General features: G+C 55.8%; 1 protein-coding gene across 6 annotated transcripts; it reads left to right on the plus strand.

Moving 5' to 3' along the window:
- Window positions 1–2,387: 2,387 nt before the first annotated feature.
- CMKLR1 (chemerin chemokine-like receptor 1) lies at window positions 2,388–16,963 on the plus strand. 6 transcript variants are annotated; one of them, XM_048322587.1, is made up of 3 exons: window positions 2,388–2,614; window positions 13,076–13,166; window positions 13,608–16,963. In XM_048322587.1, the coding sequence occupies exon 3, from the start codon at window positions 13,670–13,672 to the stop codon at window positions 14,753–14,755; it is 1,086 nt and encodes a 361-aa protein (XP_048178544.1). In that variant the 5' UTR covers window positions 2,388–2,614; window positions 13,076–13,166; window positions 13,608–13,669; the 3' UTR covers window positions 14,756–16,963. The 6 variants fall into 6 exon arrangements, with proteins under 6 accessions (XP_048178544.1, XP_048178545.1, XP_048178540.1 ...); XM_048322588.1 differs by lacking the exon at window positions 2,388–2,614 and adding an exon at window positions 5,945–6,309 and having other exon boundaries at window positions 13,605–16,963; XM_048322583.1 differs by lacking the exon at window positions 2,388–2,614 and adding an exon at window positions 5,946–6,309.
- Window positions 16,964–18,580: the final 1,617 nt, after the last annotated feature.

Below are 18,580 nucleotides of genomic sequence, written 5' to 3' on the forward strand. Positions count from 1 at the left end.
TGAAGGAGGAGCTGCGCTTTGGATTCAAGGATGTGCCAACGTCTAATGAGGGAAGAGCCTCCAGGCTTCCATTAATTAACAAATTAGCTCATCAAGAGGCTCCCTAATTTGTCAGATTTAAAGCTGCCCTATTAATTAAACAAGAGGACAGCTTTTAATTTGCCAGAGCGGCACATTTAATTGATAAATGACTCGTTTAAATCCTTCACGGTGGAATTTTCCAGGAGCAACGATGGGAGAGGAGCACGTGGGATCCTCCGAGCAAGGAGCGCCCGCTCCCGGGATGCCGTGGGAGCCAGGGATTTGGGATCTCCAGTATGCCACCACCTCTCTCTTAATTGTCCCATCCACTAATTGGGTCTGCTTATATCCAACCTCTCATTCCTCTTCCCCTCAATCCCATTAGCTCCCTGTTTTCCACAGGGAAATTGTTTTGCAGGAGCTCCTCACCGGCGGTGCCGGGGATTTGCCAGGTTGGGAAGATGCCAGGCTGGGAGTGATGGATGCCCTGGTGCATCCACATTCCAGGTGGGATATCCAGGGAAATGCTTCAGCTTTCCCTTGGGAATTACGGCCCCATCATTGCTCCTTGAAGGCAGCTTCTGCTGGCGTTGGAAGCAGCCAGAATTCCGTGGCCAGAATTAATTCCTGCACTTGAAGGCCGGGGATAAATCAGAGGTCTTCTGACTTTCCAATGATCTCCACACAGAATTAATTCCTCGGACATCTTCTCCCCAGCCAGATGTGCCAGGGAAGCTGCATCCAGCTAAGGTACCCCAAATTCCCTTTTCCCAACCTGTTTTTTCCCCAAAAAGTCTTATAGGAGAGTGGATGAATTATGTGGAGTCCTGCTGGCATTTTCAATTTATCCCCATTGATTTATAAGGTTTTTCCAATGACTGAATCCTCTTTGGAGCAGCTCCATGTGAGCTCCATTTTCCATCAGCCAGGAACAGTGCTGGGGATTTCCTCCATCCACTCCAGGCCATGGATAACAGGGATTCCCTCTGCACCGTTTAGGGAATAAAAATCAGGAATTCATTAGAGTTACATGAAGCAAGGACTGGAGGAAAATGGGAAGTGCTGGAGCTGCCAATCCCTGCCAGAGGCTCTATCCTCACCCACGCCAGGGGTTTTCCCTCTCTGCCATGGAATTAATTTATCATAAATGAATCTCTGACCATAAACCCGCAGATTTCCCACCTGGTGGATGCCATGGTGGGTGAACATCAATCGTGGCACAGCTTTAAACAGGGACAGAAGTGGCAGGAGTGAGGCACTGTGCCAGTCCCAGGTGGGAGCCATGAATCCCCTTTGGAATTTATGGAGATTTGATGTGTCCAGGCAGGACTGAGATCTTCCAAAGGGTAACAACCCCTCCCAGAGGGGAAATGAACAGAGGGTTTTGCTTCTGTAAACTCAGAGCTGGGTGTTCTCTTGATGTTGGGTTCTTACATGGAGAGAGCCGCTCGTGGGGCTGGATGGGAGGAATGCTGGGCTCCTTCCAGCTGGAGCTGGGAGCTGGAATGTCCCCATAGTGTCACCAGTGTGGCTGGGAGCTGGTGCATCCATCACTCCTGGATAAACTCCAGTGATCTCTGGTTGGTCATTGAGGAACGTGTTGTGTGCCAGCCCTGGCCCTGGAGTGGATCCTGATCCAGCCCTGGCACATCCCAAGATCCCACCTGCAGGTGAGCTGCGCTCCTGGGAACAAAACTGAGATTCTTCTTTAATCCATGAGTTAAAAATCCATGATTTTCTCGTGCTGGTGCTCTGGGAGTGCTGGGATCCAGCTGCTTGTGGCCATCCTGTCCCATTCCCAGCTTTCCCCAAATCCCTCATGGACAGGGATGCTCCTGCCTCTCCCTGCTGTGCAGTTTTATGGATCCCCCAATTCCAGCCAGGTTAAATCAGGCTGTGAGGAACCTTAATTGAATCCATAGGTTAAATTTTCCATCTGAGCCAGAGCATTAATCCTTTGTATTGTGACAAGGAATGTTCCCGTTTCTCCATGGCACAGCTTTCCCTCCCTTTGGGCTCGGCTGTTTTTGCTTTCCAAGACAAATTCTGGATCTGGCTTCCATCAACAGCACCCTCTGGACAGATCCCTGCATTTCTGGATCTATTTCAATAATTCTTAGATAACAGCTGTATTTTGGGAATGGGAAAGGATGGGATCCAGCCCAGGGTTGAGCTCTGGATATTGGGATCAATGATCCAGATCCATCCCAGGAAGGTGCTGTGGGGGACCCCAATGAGGACACAGGTACCCCCACATCTCCCTGGCACCACCGAGCAACTCCCTCATTCCAGAAATAGTCCCAGCCTGGCAAAGGCTCAGGAATAAATCATATTTTGCTGTTATTTTTATAAATTCCAGGGAAACTGGAGCCCAGGGAACCTGCACCAAAGCCACTCCATGGCCAAAAAACCCCGAAAAAGGCATGGATTGCTTGGAGCTGGCGGGAACGCTGAGCCTTCCCGCAAGGAGCTGCTTCCCAGCCCGGAGCTGGGCAATCCCTGTGCTCATCCCAGTGATGGGAAGCAGGATGGGGCCATTGGCAAAGTCACCTTCCACAACACTTGTCCCTGCAAAGCTCTGCTCCGTGGAATGGTGAGTTCCCAGATATTGATTGCAAGGAAAAATGGCTTTATTTATTAAAAAAATCATAAATAAAGCAGGTTTCCTTATGGATGTTTGGGAATTTGAAGGAATGTATTGTTATTAAGTCCTTGTTATTAAGACAAATCCAGCTGGTTCCTTAAAGAATTGGGAGTTTCCTGAGGGGCTTTATCAGCCAGATCCCACTGATTTTTGCTGGGAGACTTCAGGAATCCTCCCTTCTATCCGTGTTTGGTGTCTTCACTCAGCACATCAGCAGCAGGAAAAGCACATCCAGAGGATTTTAGGATGATGCTGAAGGAGTTCAGGCTGAAAGATGAGCAAGGAACTGAAACCTGTCAGCAGCTCCCATTTTCCAGTGGGATGCTCCGCATCCAAACCTGGAGCCCTGTAGGGGTTTTATTAATGGAATTTCTTATTCCAAGGTCAGGTTGGACTTGGCCCTTGGAGCAACCTGGTCTATGGAAGGTGTCCCTATCCATGGCAGGTAAAGGAATGGGATGAATTTAAGTTCTTTTCCAACCCCAACCATTCCACGATTTGATGCCACCTCTGCTCATAAATCCCTGGGCAGGTGACATCCCTGTCTGTCACCTGCTGAGGAGCTCCAAGGCAAGGACAAAGTGTCCATGTCTGGCAATTCCTCATCCCTGCTCCAGGAGCTGTCAGTGGCCCTTGGCAGCTCCGGCAGGAATCGGAAATCACCGATAAATCTCCCGATGTGGCCCTGCCATCACTGCCGGGGGGTGCTGTCACTGCAGGGTGGGGATGGGAGCGGGTGGGTGATGCCGTGGGTGGGGGAATCCATGGAGCAGGGCCCAGCTGTGCCCTGGGAATGTTCCCATCAATCCTGCTCTGCCAAGGGTGGGGTTTGGGAGCTGAGAACTGGGAATTGTCCCTTGGCCCGTGGGCGTGCATCGCTTGGATTCAGTCCCCGGCATAGCTCTGTGGGAAGCACATGGAAAAATGGGGGAAATGATGCAAGATTGGAGCCAAACAGAGGTGGGGAAGGCGCTGGGAGGGTGTTTGGGGGCTGAACCATACGGAGATGCCCTGACCTGCCCATCCCAGGGGTGGGATGCAGCGGGATACGGTGCCAGCCTTGGGAGCACAGCGGGGTTTGGCCGCCCCGTCCCAGCCCCGCCGCCTTCCCGGGGCTATTTATAATTCGAGTTGCACAAGGTTGGGACTGGGTTTTTTTTTCTCCGTGGTTGTATCAAATCAGCGAAAAAAGGGAACGGGAGCCGTCTCTCGAACATCCTGTCTGTGGCTTCGCTATTTGTGCAGGGAGTTTGCATTTCCACTTGGATCGGGAAGCAGTGGCGGGATCCGGAGCTCGGGACCGCAGCGGGTGTGGAGCCAGGGATGAGCTCCCTGTGGGAAAGGCAGGGCAGAGCTATCCATGGGCATAAACCCAGCCCTGAGCCCCGGGATTTGGAGCTGGGATGTGCATTTGGGAGCCTCCTGTCGCGTCCTCGTAGCTCCTTTCCCAGCCATTCCCATTTGTCCCCACGGCTCTGCCGGGGGCGAGGGAAAGTGCTGCTGGATGTCGGAGAAAGCTCCCCCGGAGAGGGAAACCTTCCTCCAATTTCTTCCCCATTAACTGTGACATCTGTTTCGGGATGAGTCAGGCGGGTTTCCAGCGCCTGTGTGGGAGGGAAGGAGGGCGAGAGCCGGAGGGGTCGGACCTGCCGGGCTCCGGCCGCGCATCCCGGCTCGACAGGGAGCTGCTCCAGGGCGTTTAATCAGCCCAAATCAATTTAGAGCTTTAATTGCTTTGCTCGGTGTGGGTGGCACTCGGCGCTTGCCAAGGACATGGCAGCTGCCAAAGGCTGGGATTGCTGTTCCCGACGGCTGCTCCTGCAGCGATCCCGCTCCGTCTCCAGCCCCGGGAATAGGGATTTGTCCTTCCGCAGGCGCTGCTGCCGGCAGGGCTTTGCTGAGGGAGGGAAACCCCAACCCACAAACGCTCGGAATGGGAAATCGTATCCCAAAGTCAGCGTGTTTTCCCTTCATCTTGCTAAACACAGGGATCAGTGTGAGAGCAGGATCCTGCATCCTGCCTGGACACGGGGCAGTGGCAGGTGCCTGGGAAAGGAGGCAGTGCTGAGGGAGGGGTTGCTTCTGTGGGGCTGCAGAGCTCGGCCTTCCTGGGAACACTGGGATTGTGCCGGGTCTCGGCTCCGGACCCCTCGGAGCTGCCGGGATTTCGGCTGTTGCTCCGGCACGATGTCCCGAGGTCAGCCCTTGGCTGAGCATTCCCAGCCCCACCAGGCCCTGGAGTGGTTTTGGGAAGCCCCCAGGTGCCAGCACGTGGCTGGTGCCACCCAGAACTGCCTGGGCTGAGCATCTCTTGGTGGCACAGTTTAACTCCAGGCACACCAAAGGAAATCCCATCGGTTTGTGGTTGGTTTTCTCCCTTGCTGCCTGGATTCAGGGTGCTTTTGGGCCTGTCTTTGCAGCTGAGGGTGATTAATTAATTTCAATTAATCTCCTGTAATAGATGAGCTTCCTCTCTGCTGGGGAGAGGGTTGGCATGGCTGGTGGCAAACCCAGGGTAGTGTCGCTTGAGCTGATGCTGGGGTGTCCCAATGGGGCAAATCCTGCTCCGTTTCCAGGCTGGAGGAGGGTCAGGGGGCATCACTGCCAGATTTCCTCGTGTTTCCTTTTGCTGCCTTCACTCCCAACCCCTGCACTGGCTCTTACCCTGCTGGGATGAACGCTGAGACTGGGATGGCTGAGGCTTGGGAGCTGCGTGGGGAGGGAAGGAATTTTCCCGGTGCCACATCAAGCTGGGGGTTATCCAAACCTCCTGCTCTGTGTGGGTGGGGGCTGTGCTGCTCAGTGCTTCCAAACGGGGGGGGCTGCCCCAAAAAACCTCTTGTTTGTCCCCCTGAACCCCATCCCTTCATCCAGCCTTTCCCGTCCCTCCTACCTGGGGGACCCCGGAGCCTCTCCCAGCTCCTCTGTGCCCCTCAAAGAACTTTTCTCGCAGGTGTTAAAGGGGCCGGGGGTGACAGAGCTGCCACCACAGAGCCTCTGCGGGCTGGGGGGGGCTGCCTGGAAGCAGCTGCAGCATCCTGGTGCTAATGAAATCCATCGGGAGAAGCAGCCCCTGAGCAGCAGGAGCGGCGTTTGGGAGCCAGATTTTGCCGAAGGGAAGTGACTCAACGTCTTGGAAGGAGTTGGGGGCGGTGGGGGGAGCACAGGACAGCGGTTGACCCAGGGTGGGGACAGCACAGCCGGGGGAGGGGGGCTGGCAGCCACCTGCCTCTCCTCTTGGGCTCCCGGTTGGAGCAGCATCCCTGCGGAGCGCTCTGGGCTCCGTTATCCCTCCGTGGGGCGGGGTGCCCCGGGCCGAGGGGACGGCACAGGAAAGGAGGCCCCTTGGGAGGCAGCTCGCTGCTTCCTCACTCTGGCTTGTGATCCAGGCCAGCGTTCCCAGCTCCTGGAGTCACACCCTCTCCCAGCTGTTGCTCGCCGAGCAGCGCGCTGCCAAGAAAACCTTTGGTGATGGATGAAACTCCCTCCCCGCTCCCTTAAAACCGGCGGCGAGCGGCACCGTGCCTGTGCCTGGTCCCGGCGCGCCGGGATCCGCCTGGGAATGGGATCCCGCTGGCATCCCGGGCACCCCGAGCTCGTCCTGCCCAACACGGAGCAGCGGGAGAGCGTTGGCACCACGCGAGGTACTGGGAAAGGTCACTGCAAGGCTTGGTGGGGGCTACTGGGAGCATTGGGGAGTGTCACTGGGAGCGCTGGCGGTGTTACTGCGGGAGCAGATGGGACAGGACCTGCTGGCAGAGCGACGGGACAGATCCAGCCCGTGCCACTCTCCAGCCGTGTTTCTCATGGATTTTATAATTCTGGGCTGCATTTCCCGCTGTCCTGGGGCACTGCTCCTCTGCATCCTGCTGGGGACCTGCCACAGGTGCCACAAGCGTGGATATCCTGGAACTCCAGGAGTCCTGCGAGCCTGTGGGAAGAGTGGGACGTCAGGGAGCCGGTCACGAGCCACCCAGCCTGGCTCCACAGGAGGATTGGCACATCCCTGCCTGCTTCACACATCGGGGCTTTTTGGGGCTTCTCCTTTCCCTGGAGCGCCCCACATCAGCACTTTTCCAGCCCCGGTTCAGCTCAGGGATGTTGCAACACAGAATTGTGCAAAGCTGGCAGTGGCTCTGATTCCTCTTTTTCGGCTCTCACGGGAGCTCGTCCACGTGGGACGGGGTCAATGTCCCCACCTGATGTCCCCATGTGTCCCCAGTGAGCTCCCTGCTAGCATCACCCCCTGTCCCCTGATCACAGCTGGGTGGTGGTTTTCCAGCTCTGAGGAAACGGAGATTTGTCCCTTGAAGGCGAGAGCTGGAAAACTCATGGATCTTGGTGACGGAGAGCAGATGGGGGCTCTGCTGGCAGGTGAAGCTCTGTCACAGCATGGTGAAGCTTTTGCCCCAGGTATTGTCCATCTCCCTCTGGATGGGCTGTCCCGGCTCAGGGCAGGGATTTTTGTGTCCATCCAGGCTCAGGGCAGGGATTTGTGTCCATCCAGGCTCAGCTCATGCCGGATCACTGGCTGCATCGTGGATGCCACCAGCAATTTCCAGGTCCTGGCAGGTACAGGGTGGAGGTCAGGATGGCCTTTGGCTGGTGATCTCCTCTTTGGAGTCCCAGTGCAAACCAGGACAGGCCGATTTCTTCACTGGGAACGCGCTGCTGGATGAAAGCTGGGAATGGGCAGGACCTGGCACCTTCCTGCACCCCAGGAATGGCTTTGGGTTTCCCCTCTCCTGCGTGTGCAAGGCCAGGAGCATCCCAGGAGCGAGGCATGGATTTGGGGGGTCCTGGAGAACAGGGATGAGGGGTAGCCAGGGTGGAAGAGCCCGAGAGGACCCTTTGGCTGTGCTCACAGCGAGGGATCCCCAAATGCTTCCCAAGGGCTCCCAGGAGATTCCCAAGCCACTGTGGGCAGCACAGGAGCTGTGGTGGATGGGGCATGTCACTCCTGCCACATCGCCTTCTGTGTCCAGCTGAACTCTCCGCAAGTTCCACATTCTCCCCCTTCCCCCTGAGCTCTGCTGACTCCAGCAGCTGGTTTCTTCCACGGGCTGCGTTTATTTTCCTCATCCTCCCATCCCATGCGCGTCTGCTCGGGATGAGAAAAGCCGGCAGTATCCGTGTCAGCTCCAGCTGGATGCCAAAGCCACAAGCCCAGGGCCATTCCCATGCCAGCCCTAACGGGGCTGTAGAACAAGCAGAGATGTCTGATCCAGCCTCTAAATGCTGAAAATTCCGTGGGGATTTATCCAGCTCAGGTAAACCCCTCTAGATTTATGTATATTTATTAATTTGTATTTTTTTATAGGGATTTGGGAGGAGGGGTTTGCTGGAAGTTTGCAACCACTTGAGGTTTTTTCCTCCCCTGTTGTTATAAAAGCGGTTTTGGGACCACTGGGATCCCTGCTGTCCTTCACCCCAAACCCTCTAATTTCCCCTAAAAGCCCCACCCCTTTCAGAGCTGGGCTTTGCAGCCTGCGGGGTGAGGAAACAGCACGGAAGGGAGAGGAGCTGGCTGTGACTTTGGGGGGGCTGATGTCCTGACAGTGTGGCAGTGTCCCCTGCCTGGGGACAGGGAGAACAGGGTGGCTTTTCTTTGCCGTGCTGATCAGCATTCAGCTGGGGACGCCGAGCACAGCTGGGAGGATGCTCCCGCGGATCCGGGGTGACTTCCTCGCTTGGGAGGGGGGGTGGGGGGCTGAGTCTGCTCTCCCCGGCCATGCCACATCCCCTGCAGGGTCACGTCCTTCCCGCAGCCCTATTTCTGGTTTTTCTGGGTTTCTTTCCCTTTGTACACCCCAAATTCCGAGTGATGTCCCCAGGGCTTTGTGCCCTGATGAAACCCAAGCCATGGTTAGGGACACCCTCACCCAACTGCTGGGATGTAGCAGGGAGGATGCTCCAGAAAAGGGAGTTTTATTGGGTTTTTTATTGCTTGAGAAGTGCCAGGAGAAAACCTTGGATTATTAGAAAAAGAAGAGAGCAGAGGAGATGAAAGAATTTTTATTATCTTGGAAGTCGAGTGGTTTTAAGCAGCTCAGAAGCACAAACTGCCCTTTTTTAGAGAAAATCTTTGCCTGTGTAGGTACAAACGCCCAAAGTTTTCCCCTTCAATCCTCAAACCTTCCCAAGAACAAAACAGATGGAGCAAAAGGCCAGGATTTTATGAACGAAGTGGCTCTTTCAACACTTCGTGCCAGGGAAGGCCGGGTTCCTCTGCTAGAGTTTCACCCTGGGAGGGGCCTTTCACGACCCGAATTTTGAGGTTAAACGCCACTTTCTGGCTGGATTGGGGCGCGTTGCCCATGGGGGTGACCCCACTCTGTGGCCAGGAGGATCCATGGGATCCATCCCATCCTAACCCGACCCGTCCCGCGCAGCCCGGCCGGCTGTGCCCAGATAAACACTGACTCATGTTTTTCTGTCCCACCCTGGGCACAGCAGCTTTTTTTAAGGCTGCCTTTTCCAGCTATTCCCTTTTTCCTGTGCCGTTCACACGGGCGGGGTGAGCAGCCTCAGCCGGGATGCTGGGAATGCCAGAGGCTGCCGGGTGCGGGGGTCCCGGATCCGTGATGAACAACTGGGATGTGTCTGAATGGATGCAGGTAGGGATCAAGCTTCCCACTGTTCTTGGAGCAGAGCTCTGTGCCTCCTCATTCCCCTGCGGCTGAGCCCCCTCCCTTTGCCCTGAGAGTCTCCAGCTGCTCCAGGGGGAGGTTTGGGAGAACTTCCAGCCCGGATCCTCACTGGCAGGAGCCCGTTCTCAGCCTGCTCCTGCTGCTCCCACGGCATCCCATATCCCTGCCCCTTTCCCAGCCTGTTGGAGCAGGACAGAGGGGTCAGAGGTGGTGGCAGGGTTGGAATCACTGCCAGGAGCAGCTTTTGGGCAGGCTGGAGCTTGGCATTTGAGGTCTAAACCCCCTTTTGATGGGCTGGTGGTCGATTTACACCGAGGGATGAGGGACCATTCTGGGTATCCCGGTGGGGAGCGGGATGCTGAGGAGCATCATCCCTGTGGCAGCTGTTGCCATGGCAACCGCTGGCTAAAGGAAGGGGGAATTGGAGCTGGGTACCCAGAGCTGTTTTCCCATTTGGTTCCTTGCTCTCCTGAGCACAGGCAATTCCTGGGAGCCGGATCCCGGCAGGGATGTCCCTCATGTGTAACCCTGGGCTGGAAATACCCAGTGGGTGCCGGAGGGATGGATGGGGTGGCCTCGGGTGCCAGCTTGGGATGGGGTTTGCATCTGTCTTCCCTAGAGCATGAGATCTGGCCCATGGAATCCCATGGATGCCTGGGATCCAGCCCGCAGGGTGGGACTTGAGCTCAGCCAGAGCTATGAACCCCCACGAAACTGGGACCAGCACCTGCCACGTGTCCCCAGAGACACCCCTGCCCTCCAGGGACATCCAGGACTGTGGCAGAGCTCAGTGCGGTCTGGTGCTAGCAGGTCCAGAGGGGCGTGGAGATCCCGTTTTACCCAGTGCCCTTCCCAAAGCTCCCAGCTCCAAACATCTGCCGGCAATTCCCCTCTCCCGGGAAGCCGTGCCGGAGCTGCGGGGGCAGCTGCCCGTGCCTCCCACTCCTGGAGGAAGCGGGTTGGGGTTTGGGGTGCGCTGGGAGCTTGGAAACCACGGATGGAAAGAGGGAAGGGAAGTGCTCCAAGGAGGAGAAGGCAGAGCAGCTGCCGGGGAGGGACCCGGCTGCTCCGAGGGGATTTGTTTGTCGTGTCCGGGGTGTCCCGTGAAGGGGGGACAAGCACTAACCCAAGGGCTCTTCCAGTTTCCCCAGCGCGTCAGACCCAGCCCCGGCAGGTCCCAGCCCGGATTCATTTCATGTTGTGGATCAGAGCGTGATGCACTTTGACAGCGCAGGCAGGATCTGATGTGCTCCAAAGCTGCTCTGCTGGTTTGATTTAATTTGATTTGATTTGATTTGATTAGGTTCTATCAGTTCTCCTCAACCTGTCCCAGTGCCTCCAGTAAAAGCCGGGCCCCGCGGGCGCTGGGCGGGCGGGAGGCGGTGCTGGCAGCCTGCCCATCCCTATAAACTTCTGGAGCAGGGCTCTGGCATCTCCCTGCCCGCTGGAATCCGCTGCCAGCGGCCCGAGCATCCCCTGCCCTCCCCGTGTCCCTGGGACGCGCATCCCCCCGCGTTTCCCCGCTCACATCCGTCCCCCGCCCATCTGCCTCGGCCGGGACAGAGTTTTTCGCCCAGAAAAAGCTGGATTTGAACATTTTTTTGCTGTTCTCTCGGTTTCCTGTTGCCTTCCCAAGAACAACATCCCTGACCTCATCCTCCCCCGGTATGTGCCGGGATGCTGCCGGTGCGCGGGCCGCCCGTCGGGAATCCCACCCGGCCTTCCCTGGGTACCAAGACAAACACAGCTGTGGGAATGACGGAGAAAAGGCTATTTTGGGTAAATCCTGAGCTCGTTTTTGTTGAGGTAGGAGGACAAAGATGAATAGATTGAAGGGAGAGCAGTGGTTTTGGCTCGAGCCGGGAATTTTCAGGCCGGAGAGGACCAGTGAACACACTCAGTATTATGTGGTGCTTTTTTTTTGTCGTCCCAGACTTTGGAGTTTTTCTTTCCTGTGAGAAATGAGGAGGTTTCATGCAGCTGCCCCTGAAACTCTCCATTTTTGGGAGGATTTTGGGGAGGCAGGTGGGAGTTTGTTGGATGATTTTCCAGCAGATCTGAGCTCCTGCTGCCCATCTGGAATGTTCATGGTGGGATTGGCAGCTGCCTGCTGCTCCTGTGGAGTTTGGGATTGCTCCTCACGAGCCCTGGAAACAAACCCATCCTCTGCCAAATCCCACGGGGAAGCAGATTCCTGGTGTTCCCGTTGCTCTCTGCCTTCCTCATCCCAACTGGGAACAGAGGCCAATCCCTGCCCAACCTGGCAGAGCAAAATTAACAGAGAATTCAAATCAATAATCCAGTAAACAGAGCTTTGGAATGAGCTGAAAGTCGCCAGGCCCAGCAATTGGAAATAATAACAAGGGGAGGATTTTCCATTAAAAACATGGAAGCGGGCACAGTGGGAAGAGGAGTGGGAATTTCTCCTGTCCCCCCAGAGCAGGGGCTGAGTGACCCCGTGGTGGTGAGGGGTGGAGGTCCAGCCCTGGGGGTGCCTCACTTGCCCCATGGATGACACCACGGTGGACATGGGGGTTGTAGAGCAGGTCCAGGGAGCTTTGGGGCTCTCTGGATGATGGGATGGGATGGGATGGGATATGATGCAATGGGGTGTGGTGGGATGGGATGCAATGAAGTGGGATGGGATGTGAGGCAATGGGGTGGGGCGGGATGGACATGGGGTTCTGGGCTCTTCAACCCTTCTGGAGCTCTGCCTTTGGAAAGGGGAAAGTCCCTGTTCCATAAAGCAACGATTCATTAATTGTCATTAACGTCGCTGTGAGAGTCAGTTCTGCTGATTCTGTTCCTTCCACCAGATCATTGACTTTAATTCATCTCTTTGGCCATCGAGGTTTTCCTGGGACAAGGCCTCTTCCCAGCTCCAGCTCATTCCCAAACTTTACACTCAAACCTCATTTGTTCTGGCTGCTTATCGTCCCTCGGAGCTCGGCCAGGGGGAGGTGAGAGGGTTGGGATTTCACCCCTGGCCGGGGACTCTGCAGCAGCAATGGCAGGAAGGAACAGCAGGAAAAGCCCAGGGAGAAACAATAGCTTCCAACAAAAACACCATGGGAATTTCAAAGCAGGGCTGGCGGGAGGGTGATGCTCGGAGACCTTTGGGGTGAAACGCCTCAGGAACAGGGAGGGTCCCTGGGTGGGCAGAGCCACAGCCCTCCTGTGAGGGCACGTCCGGGTGGGATGCTCCATGCTGGGGCTCTTGCTCCTCGTGCCAGGGCTCGCTCAGGCTTTGGGGGATTTGGGTTTTAACCCCCCCTGACCCACATTCCCAGGGGACAGGTTGAACCTACTGAATGAAGGCTGGAATCTGGTGGTGGCAAATGTTGTTGGTTACCACAATTCTCATTTTCACACCCAGGGCACCAAATGAATCAGGAAAATAACCCTGGGAGAGTCCAGGGTGTAAAACTGATACTGCACCTCATTTGTAGCTTTAATTATTTATAGTAACCTGCGGCTGATCGTTCAGTTTTTGTGTGCACCTACGGATGCTGCTGGTGTTGGGTGCTCGTTCAGAGAGTACAGCACAGGATTTCTGCCCTGGGTTATCCCAAAAGATGCTGGGATCATGGCAGGACCCCACCTTCCCCAGACTGGTGGTGAGGAGGGTCCCCGGGCCAGCACAGCCTGCTGAGGGAGGCTGCACGGGGTTAAGTGTGGCCGCACCCTGAATGGGTTTCCTCCCTTAACCCCACATCCGGGGGCGAGTGGCCTTTCTTTGATCCTGGCTTCAATGTTACAGCTCGTGCCTTAGGCCGGTGTGGAGGGAGCTGCTGTTGTGCCCTGGGACACTGAACTGTCACCTGTCCCCCATCTCAACGGAGAGGAGAGAGGTGAGAGGGTGCCTGGTGTCAGTGGGGTGTGTGGGGAAGCTTCCCTTTGGGTTTTCAGTCCAATTCAGGACAAAAAAAAAAGAAAAGAGCCATAATATGTTGCAGATTGGAGGGCTGTTGATGAGGTGTTGATGAGCATTATCCCGGTTTTTCCCCTGGAAGTAGGCGGGTAATCAACATTTTTTGCAGGATGAGGCTGCAGCCACATCCTGGTGGAGCTGAAGGACTGAATCACGTCCTGATGTCTCACGGATGGGGGTGGAAATCAGGGAGGAGCTGCGGGAGCATCTTATTTGGGACCAGCAGTGGGGTTCTCATGGGATCCCCCACACCTGTGTGCTTTGTCCCTTCGCTCCCTGTCCCCAATTCCCACACGTGTTGGGGGGCCATTGTCCCTCCCGCTCTCCTCACTGTGATTAACACCAAGCGTTTGGCCAGCAGGGAAGAATCACCGGCTGCAGATCCCAGCCGCCGGGATCATAGGGATCGGGTTCATACGGATAATGGCGCTTCCCAACCTGTCCGATTACTTGGATGGCCTCAACAACTACAGCGACTACCCGGACTACACCTACGAGGACAGCAGCGGCGTGTGGGCTGACCCGTCCCACAACCCCAAGGACATCACCCGGATCCTGTCCGTCATCATCTACAGCGTGTCCTGCGTGCTGGGCATCCTGGGCAACGGCCTCGTCATCGCTATCATCACCCTCAAGATGAAGAAGTCGGTCAACGCCATCTGGTTCCTCAACCTGGCTGTGGCCGACTTCCTCTTCAACATCTTCCTGCCCATCAACATCGCCTACACGGCCATGAGCTACCACTGGATCTTCGGCACGGTCATGTGCAAGCTGAACTCCTTCCTCCTCATCCTCAACATGTACACCAGTGTCCTGCTGCTCACCACCATCAGCTTCGACCGCTACGTGTCCGTGGTGTTCCCGGTGTGGTCTCAGAACCACCGCTCCACCAACCTGGCCTACGGGGTTTGTGTGATCATCTGGACCGTGGGCATCGTCATGAGCTGCCCCTCGCTCGTCTTCCGGGACACGGCGCAGACCCGCAATTCCGTGATTTGTTTCAGCAACTTTTCCCTCTCCAGGAATAAATCCTATGAAGGGCTGGCTCTGATGAGGCACCGCACGGTGAACATCACCAGGTTCCTGGCTGGGTACATCCTACCCATCACCATCATCACCTTCTGCTACGCCGCCATCGTCTTCAACCTGCGCCGGAACCGCCTGGCCAAGTCCAAGAAGCCTTTCAAGATCATCATCACCATCATCGTCACCTTCTTCCTCTGCTGGAGCCCCTACCACCTGTTGAACCTGCTGGAGACGGTGCCCGACACGGTGCCCTGGTCCGTGTTTGAGATCTTCATCCCACTCACCACGGCACTGGCGGCCTCCAACAGCTGCATGAACCCCGTCCTCTACGTCTTCATGGGCCAGGACTTCAAGAAGTTCAAGGTGACCCTCCTTTCCAGGCTGGTGAACGCCCTCAGCGAGGAGACAGGACACTCCAGCATCGTGCACAGGAGCTTCTCCAAGATCTCCTCCATGACTGAGAAGGAGACAACAGTTGTCTAAACTCAGCCTGCAGGAGGGATGGAGTGTCCTGGTGTTGGCCATGGCCACCACTGTGACAGTGACCACCACTGTGGCGGCCCTGGTGTGGGTCAAGCATTGTCCACCACTGTCCTAGAGCCCATTTTTGACTGGTGTTGCTGCCTGGGGGCTGGCAGGGGACGGAGACCCCCAAGGTATGGACAAGACACAACCACCCTTGATCTTGTGTGGGATTGCAAAAATCCTTGCACTGAGCTAAGACAACATTTTGGGGCGTTCCTGTCCAATCTTTGCATCGCCTGACTCAGGAAGGGTTTTCCTGGTGTTTCCAGAGGCACCATGGTGGGGTGGAGGATGTCTGGGAAGGTGTCTCCCCATGCCATGGGTGTTCCCTGCCATGGCCAAATTGGTGGCACTCCTCTGTCCCGTGTCTGTGTGTGGCTCCTCATGGTCAAGTCCTGAGGTATTTTGGTACCAGAGCAAGGTGTTTGTGACTTTTTTGGGAAGTGTCCTTACGAGCAGTTGGAATATCCCGCCTCAAAGAACTGGGAAGTCTCAAATGCCTTCCAAGTGATCCAGACCCAGGGCCAGCTGCCAGCGTGGGGATTGAGCTCACACACAAGGTCACCAGCATGGAAAACTGGGAGAAAAAAAGAGGGAAAGGTCAATTTGAAATGTGTTTTTAACCTCCCTTTGGTGGGCACATTCCACACGGTGCATCCTGCAGAGCAGTTGGATGTTTGGGACCAGGAACAGGTCCATGAGCTGGGAATGAGCTCCTGGGAGGACCTGCTGTCCCCTCCGGCATCCAGCGGGGACTGGCTCCATTGCCAGCTGCTCCCTGGTGGGACCAGTCGGTTCTAAGGGATGATTTTCTCTCTCCCATCTTGGGAGACTCTGGGAATCTCCACACACCAATCCCTGCAGTGAAGGAGGGACTGAGCCACCACCTCGATCCTATTTCACGCCCGGTTAATTTGGGAATTCCTTCTCCATTGGGGCTCCATCACCACGACTCCAGTGTCACCCTCATTGATGTGTCACTCCCAGGACAGCGAGGAATCCCTGGAGCTGGATTTGGGCAGCTCCCAGTGGCCCTGGGGACATTTCAGGGCAGCTCTGTGCAGGGTTTGACACATTCGCGGTTGAGAGTCTGCTCCCAGGTGCCCACAAAGGCTGAAATATTCATTTACAGATTTTCTTGGAAATCAGGATATGGAAAAAAAATGTGGAGCGGCAGCTCGAGGAAAAGCAGGGAGCTATTTCCAGGCAGCAGATCGTGCCAGCCACAGGTACCAAGTAAAGCCCCGGTAACTGAGCCGCGGGAACATCGCGGATCAGAGCGGATGCTGCTGCAGGAGCTGGATTTCAGGATTTCAGACGGATTATCTGACGTCCTGTCTGCCCCAGCGCTGCCTCGCTGCTCCACCTTGATCTGCATCATCCATAGTGTGATGGGACACTCGGCACCTGGATTGTCTCCATGTCTCCTGGGGTCGGGATCCAGCCGCTTCCCTAGGGAGCGCTGCCGCATCCCTGCACCACGCCACGTCCCACGGGCAAGCCCAGGGCTACTCCCAGCCCCGATGCACTGAGATTTTTTCCCAAAATCCATGCAGGATCCATACCCGTGGAAGATGCTGTGCCTGAGGAGGCTGCAGGGCCTCTCTGGTGGTGGGAGGAGGCTCCTCTTTCTCATCTCCCCCGGTACTGCTGGAAGGTTGCTGGGATCCTATTAGGAGTGGGATGGGACAGATGGGAAGGACGAGACAGATGGACAGACAGGGCGGTGAGAGGGACACACAGAATGTGCAGAGGATCTGCTTAGGGAACAGTGGGAATGGGATGTACCCGAAGCCAGCAGCCACCAGGGCTTTTCAGGCTCAGGGTTTGGAGCAGCAGGAGCAGCCTGGGCTCCCCTGTGCCTGCCCTGGATGTGAGAACAGTGGGATGAAGTCTCAAGGACTGGATGCCATCCCATTGCCCCATTGCTCCCAGTCCGTGCTGGATATGGGATGCTCCTCGCTAATTCCGGTGGCTGTTTTTTCCCAAGCCCATCTGTTATTACTCCGATTGGCTTTCCAAAAATAAAAAGCAATGCCTTGGTACTTACCCTGGGGTTAAATCATCTCTGTAATGGCAGCTTGGGAATCCCAAGTCTCCCAAATATTTGAGTCCCTCTTTGTAGCTGTTTGCTTATTTAATATAAACCTCTGTTTTCCAGACAAATCGGTGCGTGGAGTGGGAAGGATCCCAGGGTTTTTCACTGAGCAGTTGCTTCCCTGTGTGCATTCCTGATCCCTGGTGGTGAATTTGGAATTGTGGAAAGAGCTCAGGAGCAGAGGGATGGGGTTTGAGTGGCTGAGGTGGGATCTGAGCCTCTTGGATGGGCTTTGGGAGATTCCCGCTTGTATTTGTCCCTGCAAAGACCAAACGGCTCTTTAGGGGGAAAAAAAAAGAGGAATTTGGGGGGAAAAAAAGCAGCTGAAGGAGCATCATTTCCCCCACATCCACATGCAAGGCTGAGGCCCCAGCCCATGTCAGCTGCCCTGTTCCCTCTTGGATCACATCTGGCAAAGGCTCCGTTATTCCCGATTGGATAAGGAATTATTAGTGCCAGCGTTGGGTGTGGGATCTCTCTGTGGGATCTCTCTCTAGGACCTGTCTGCATCCCACCTGGCAGGGCTGGTTCCCCATCACCTCCTGCACCCCACAGGCCCCTGGTCCTTCAGGCTGTTTTGGGGGAACAGGGAACAGCGGAGTCCCAGTGGGTTCCCAGTGCTCCACCCCAACAGCCATCCAGGCACCTGTGCTGCTGTTCCAGCCCCTCTTGTTCCTGATTCTCCTCATCCTGGCAGGGCTTGGGGTGAGGATGGGGAAGAGAAGGGGAAAACCCACGGATTTTTCCTGCTGGACCCTGTAAGCTTTGGATTAACACCCCCAAGGAGTACCAGTGATTTCTGTTCCCGTGTCACCCACTGACACAGGCAGCAAACAGATCACCCAGGGAGCGCTCAAAATGCACATTTTTATAGGTCTGTAAAATGGAAACGGGGAAAAAACACATTCCTCAGAAAACTCCAGCCTCCTCAGCCGGGTTTTTCTTTCCTTTTTGGCAGAGTGGCAAAGAAATGCAGCTCAATATTGCCCCAATTCCTCTGATATTCCCAAAATCCTGCAGGAGCTGCAGCTCTGGAATCTCCCAGATTGCATCCTGTCAGCATTCCTTGGGGTTTTTGCAGTGCTGGATGTTTTGGTCATGGAGGGGAGGGGGCTGCACTCTTCCCCCCGGTGTTGGGAAGCTCCAATATATTAAATAAAGGATCCTTGGATGCATCCCGGTGACCTCAGTCCCTCCCCGGCGCTGCTCAGCTGGAGACGTCCTTAGCTATTAATTAACAAAGTCCTCTTGATTAACGGCAGCAGGAGGTTAATGACCACGGGCAGCTCCAGGGGAACGTGCACAAACTGGAATTAGCATCCAGGGAAAGGCTGGGTGGGAGCTGCAGCTCCAGGGCTGGCGGTGCCGGGGTCTGCAGCCCTTTTTGGGCAGAAATCGGTGAAATTGGGGTGCAACTGGATTGAGCACCTCGGAATTATGGGGTGAGTGGGATGCAGAGCCAGCACCATCCCCATGAAATCTGGAATTAGGGCGGTAGTGGGGATCAGGATTTGAGGGTAGGTCAGGGCTCGTGGGAAAGAACTGCAGGTTTTGGAGCTGGGGCTCCAACCCCCATCCCCGGACCCCCATCCCCAGCCTTGGGACTGCAACCCTCATCCAGGACCCTTATCCCAAACCCTGGGACCAAAACCTCCAGCCCATGACCCCCATCCACATCCCTGGGA

This window comes from Corvus hawaiiensis, chromosome 18, assembly GCF_020740725.1.
Source record: "Corvus hawaiiensis isolate bCorHaw1 chromosome 18, bCorHaw1.pri.cur, whole genome shotgun sequence".
NCBI classification, from domain to species: domain Eukaryota; kingdom Metazoa; phylum Chordata; class Aves; order Passeriformes; family Corvidae; genus Corvus; species Corvus hawaiiensis.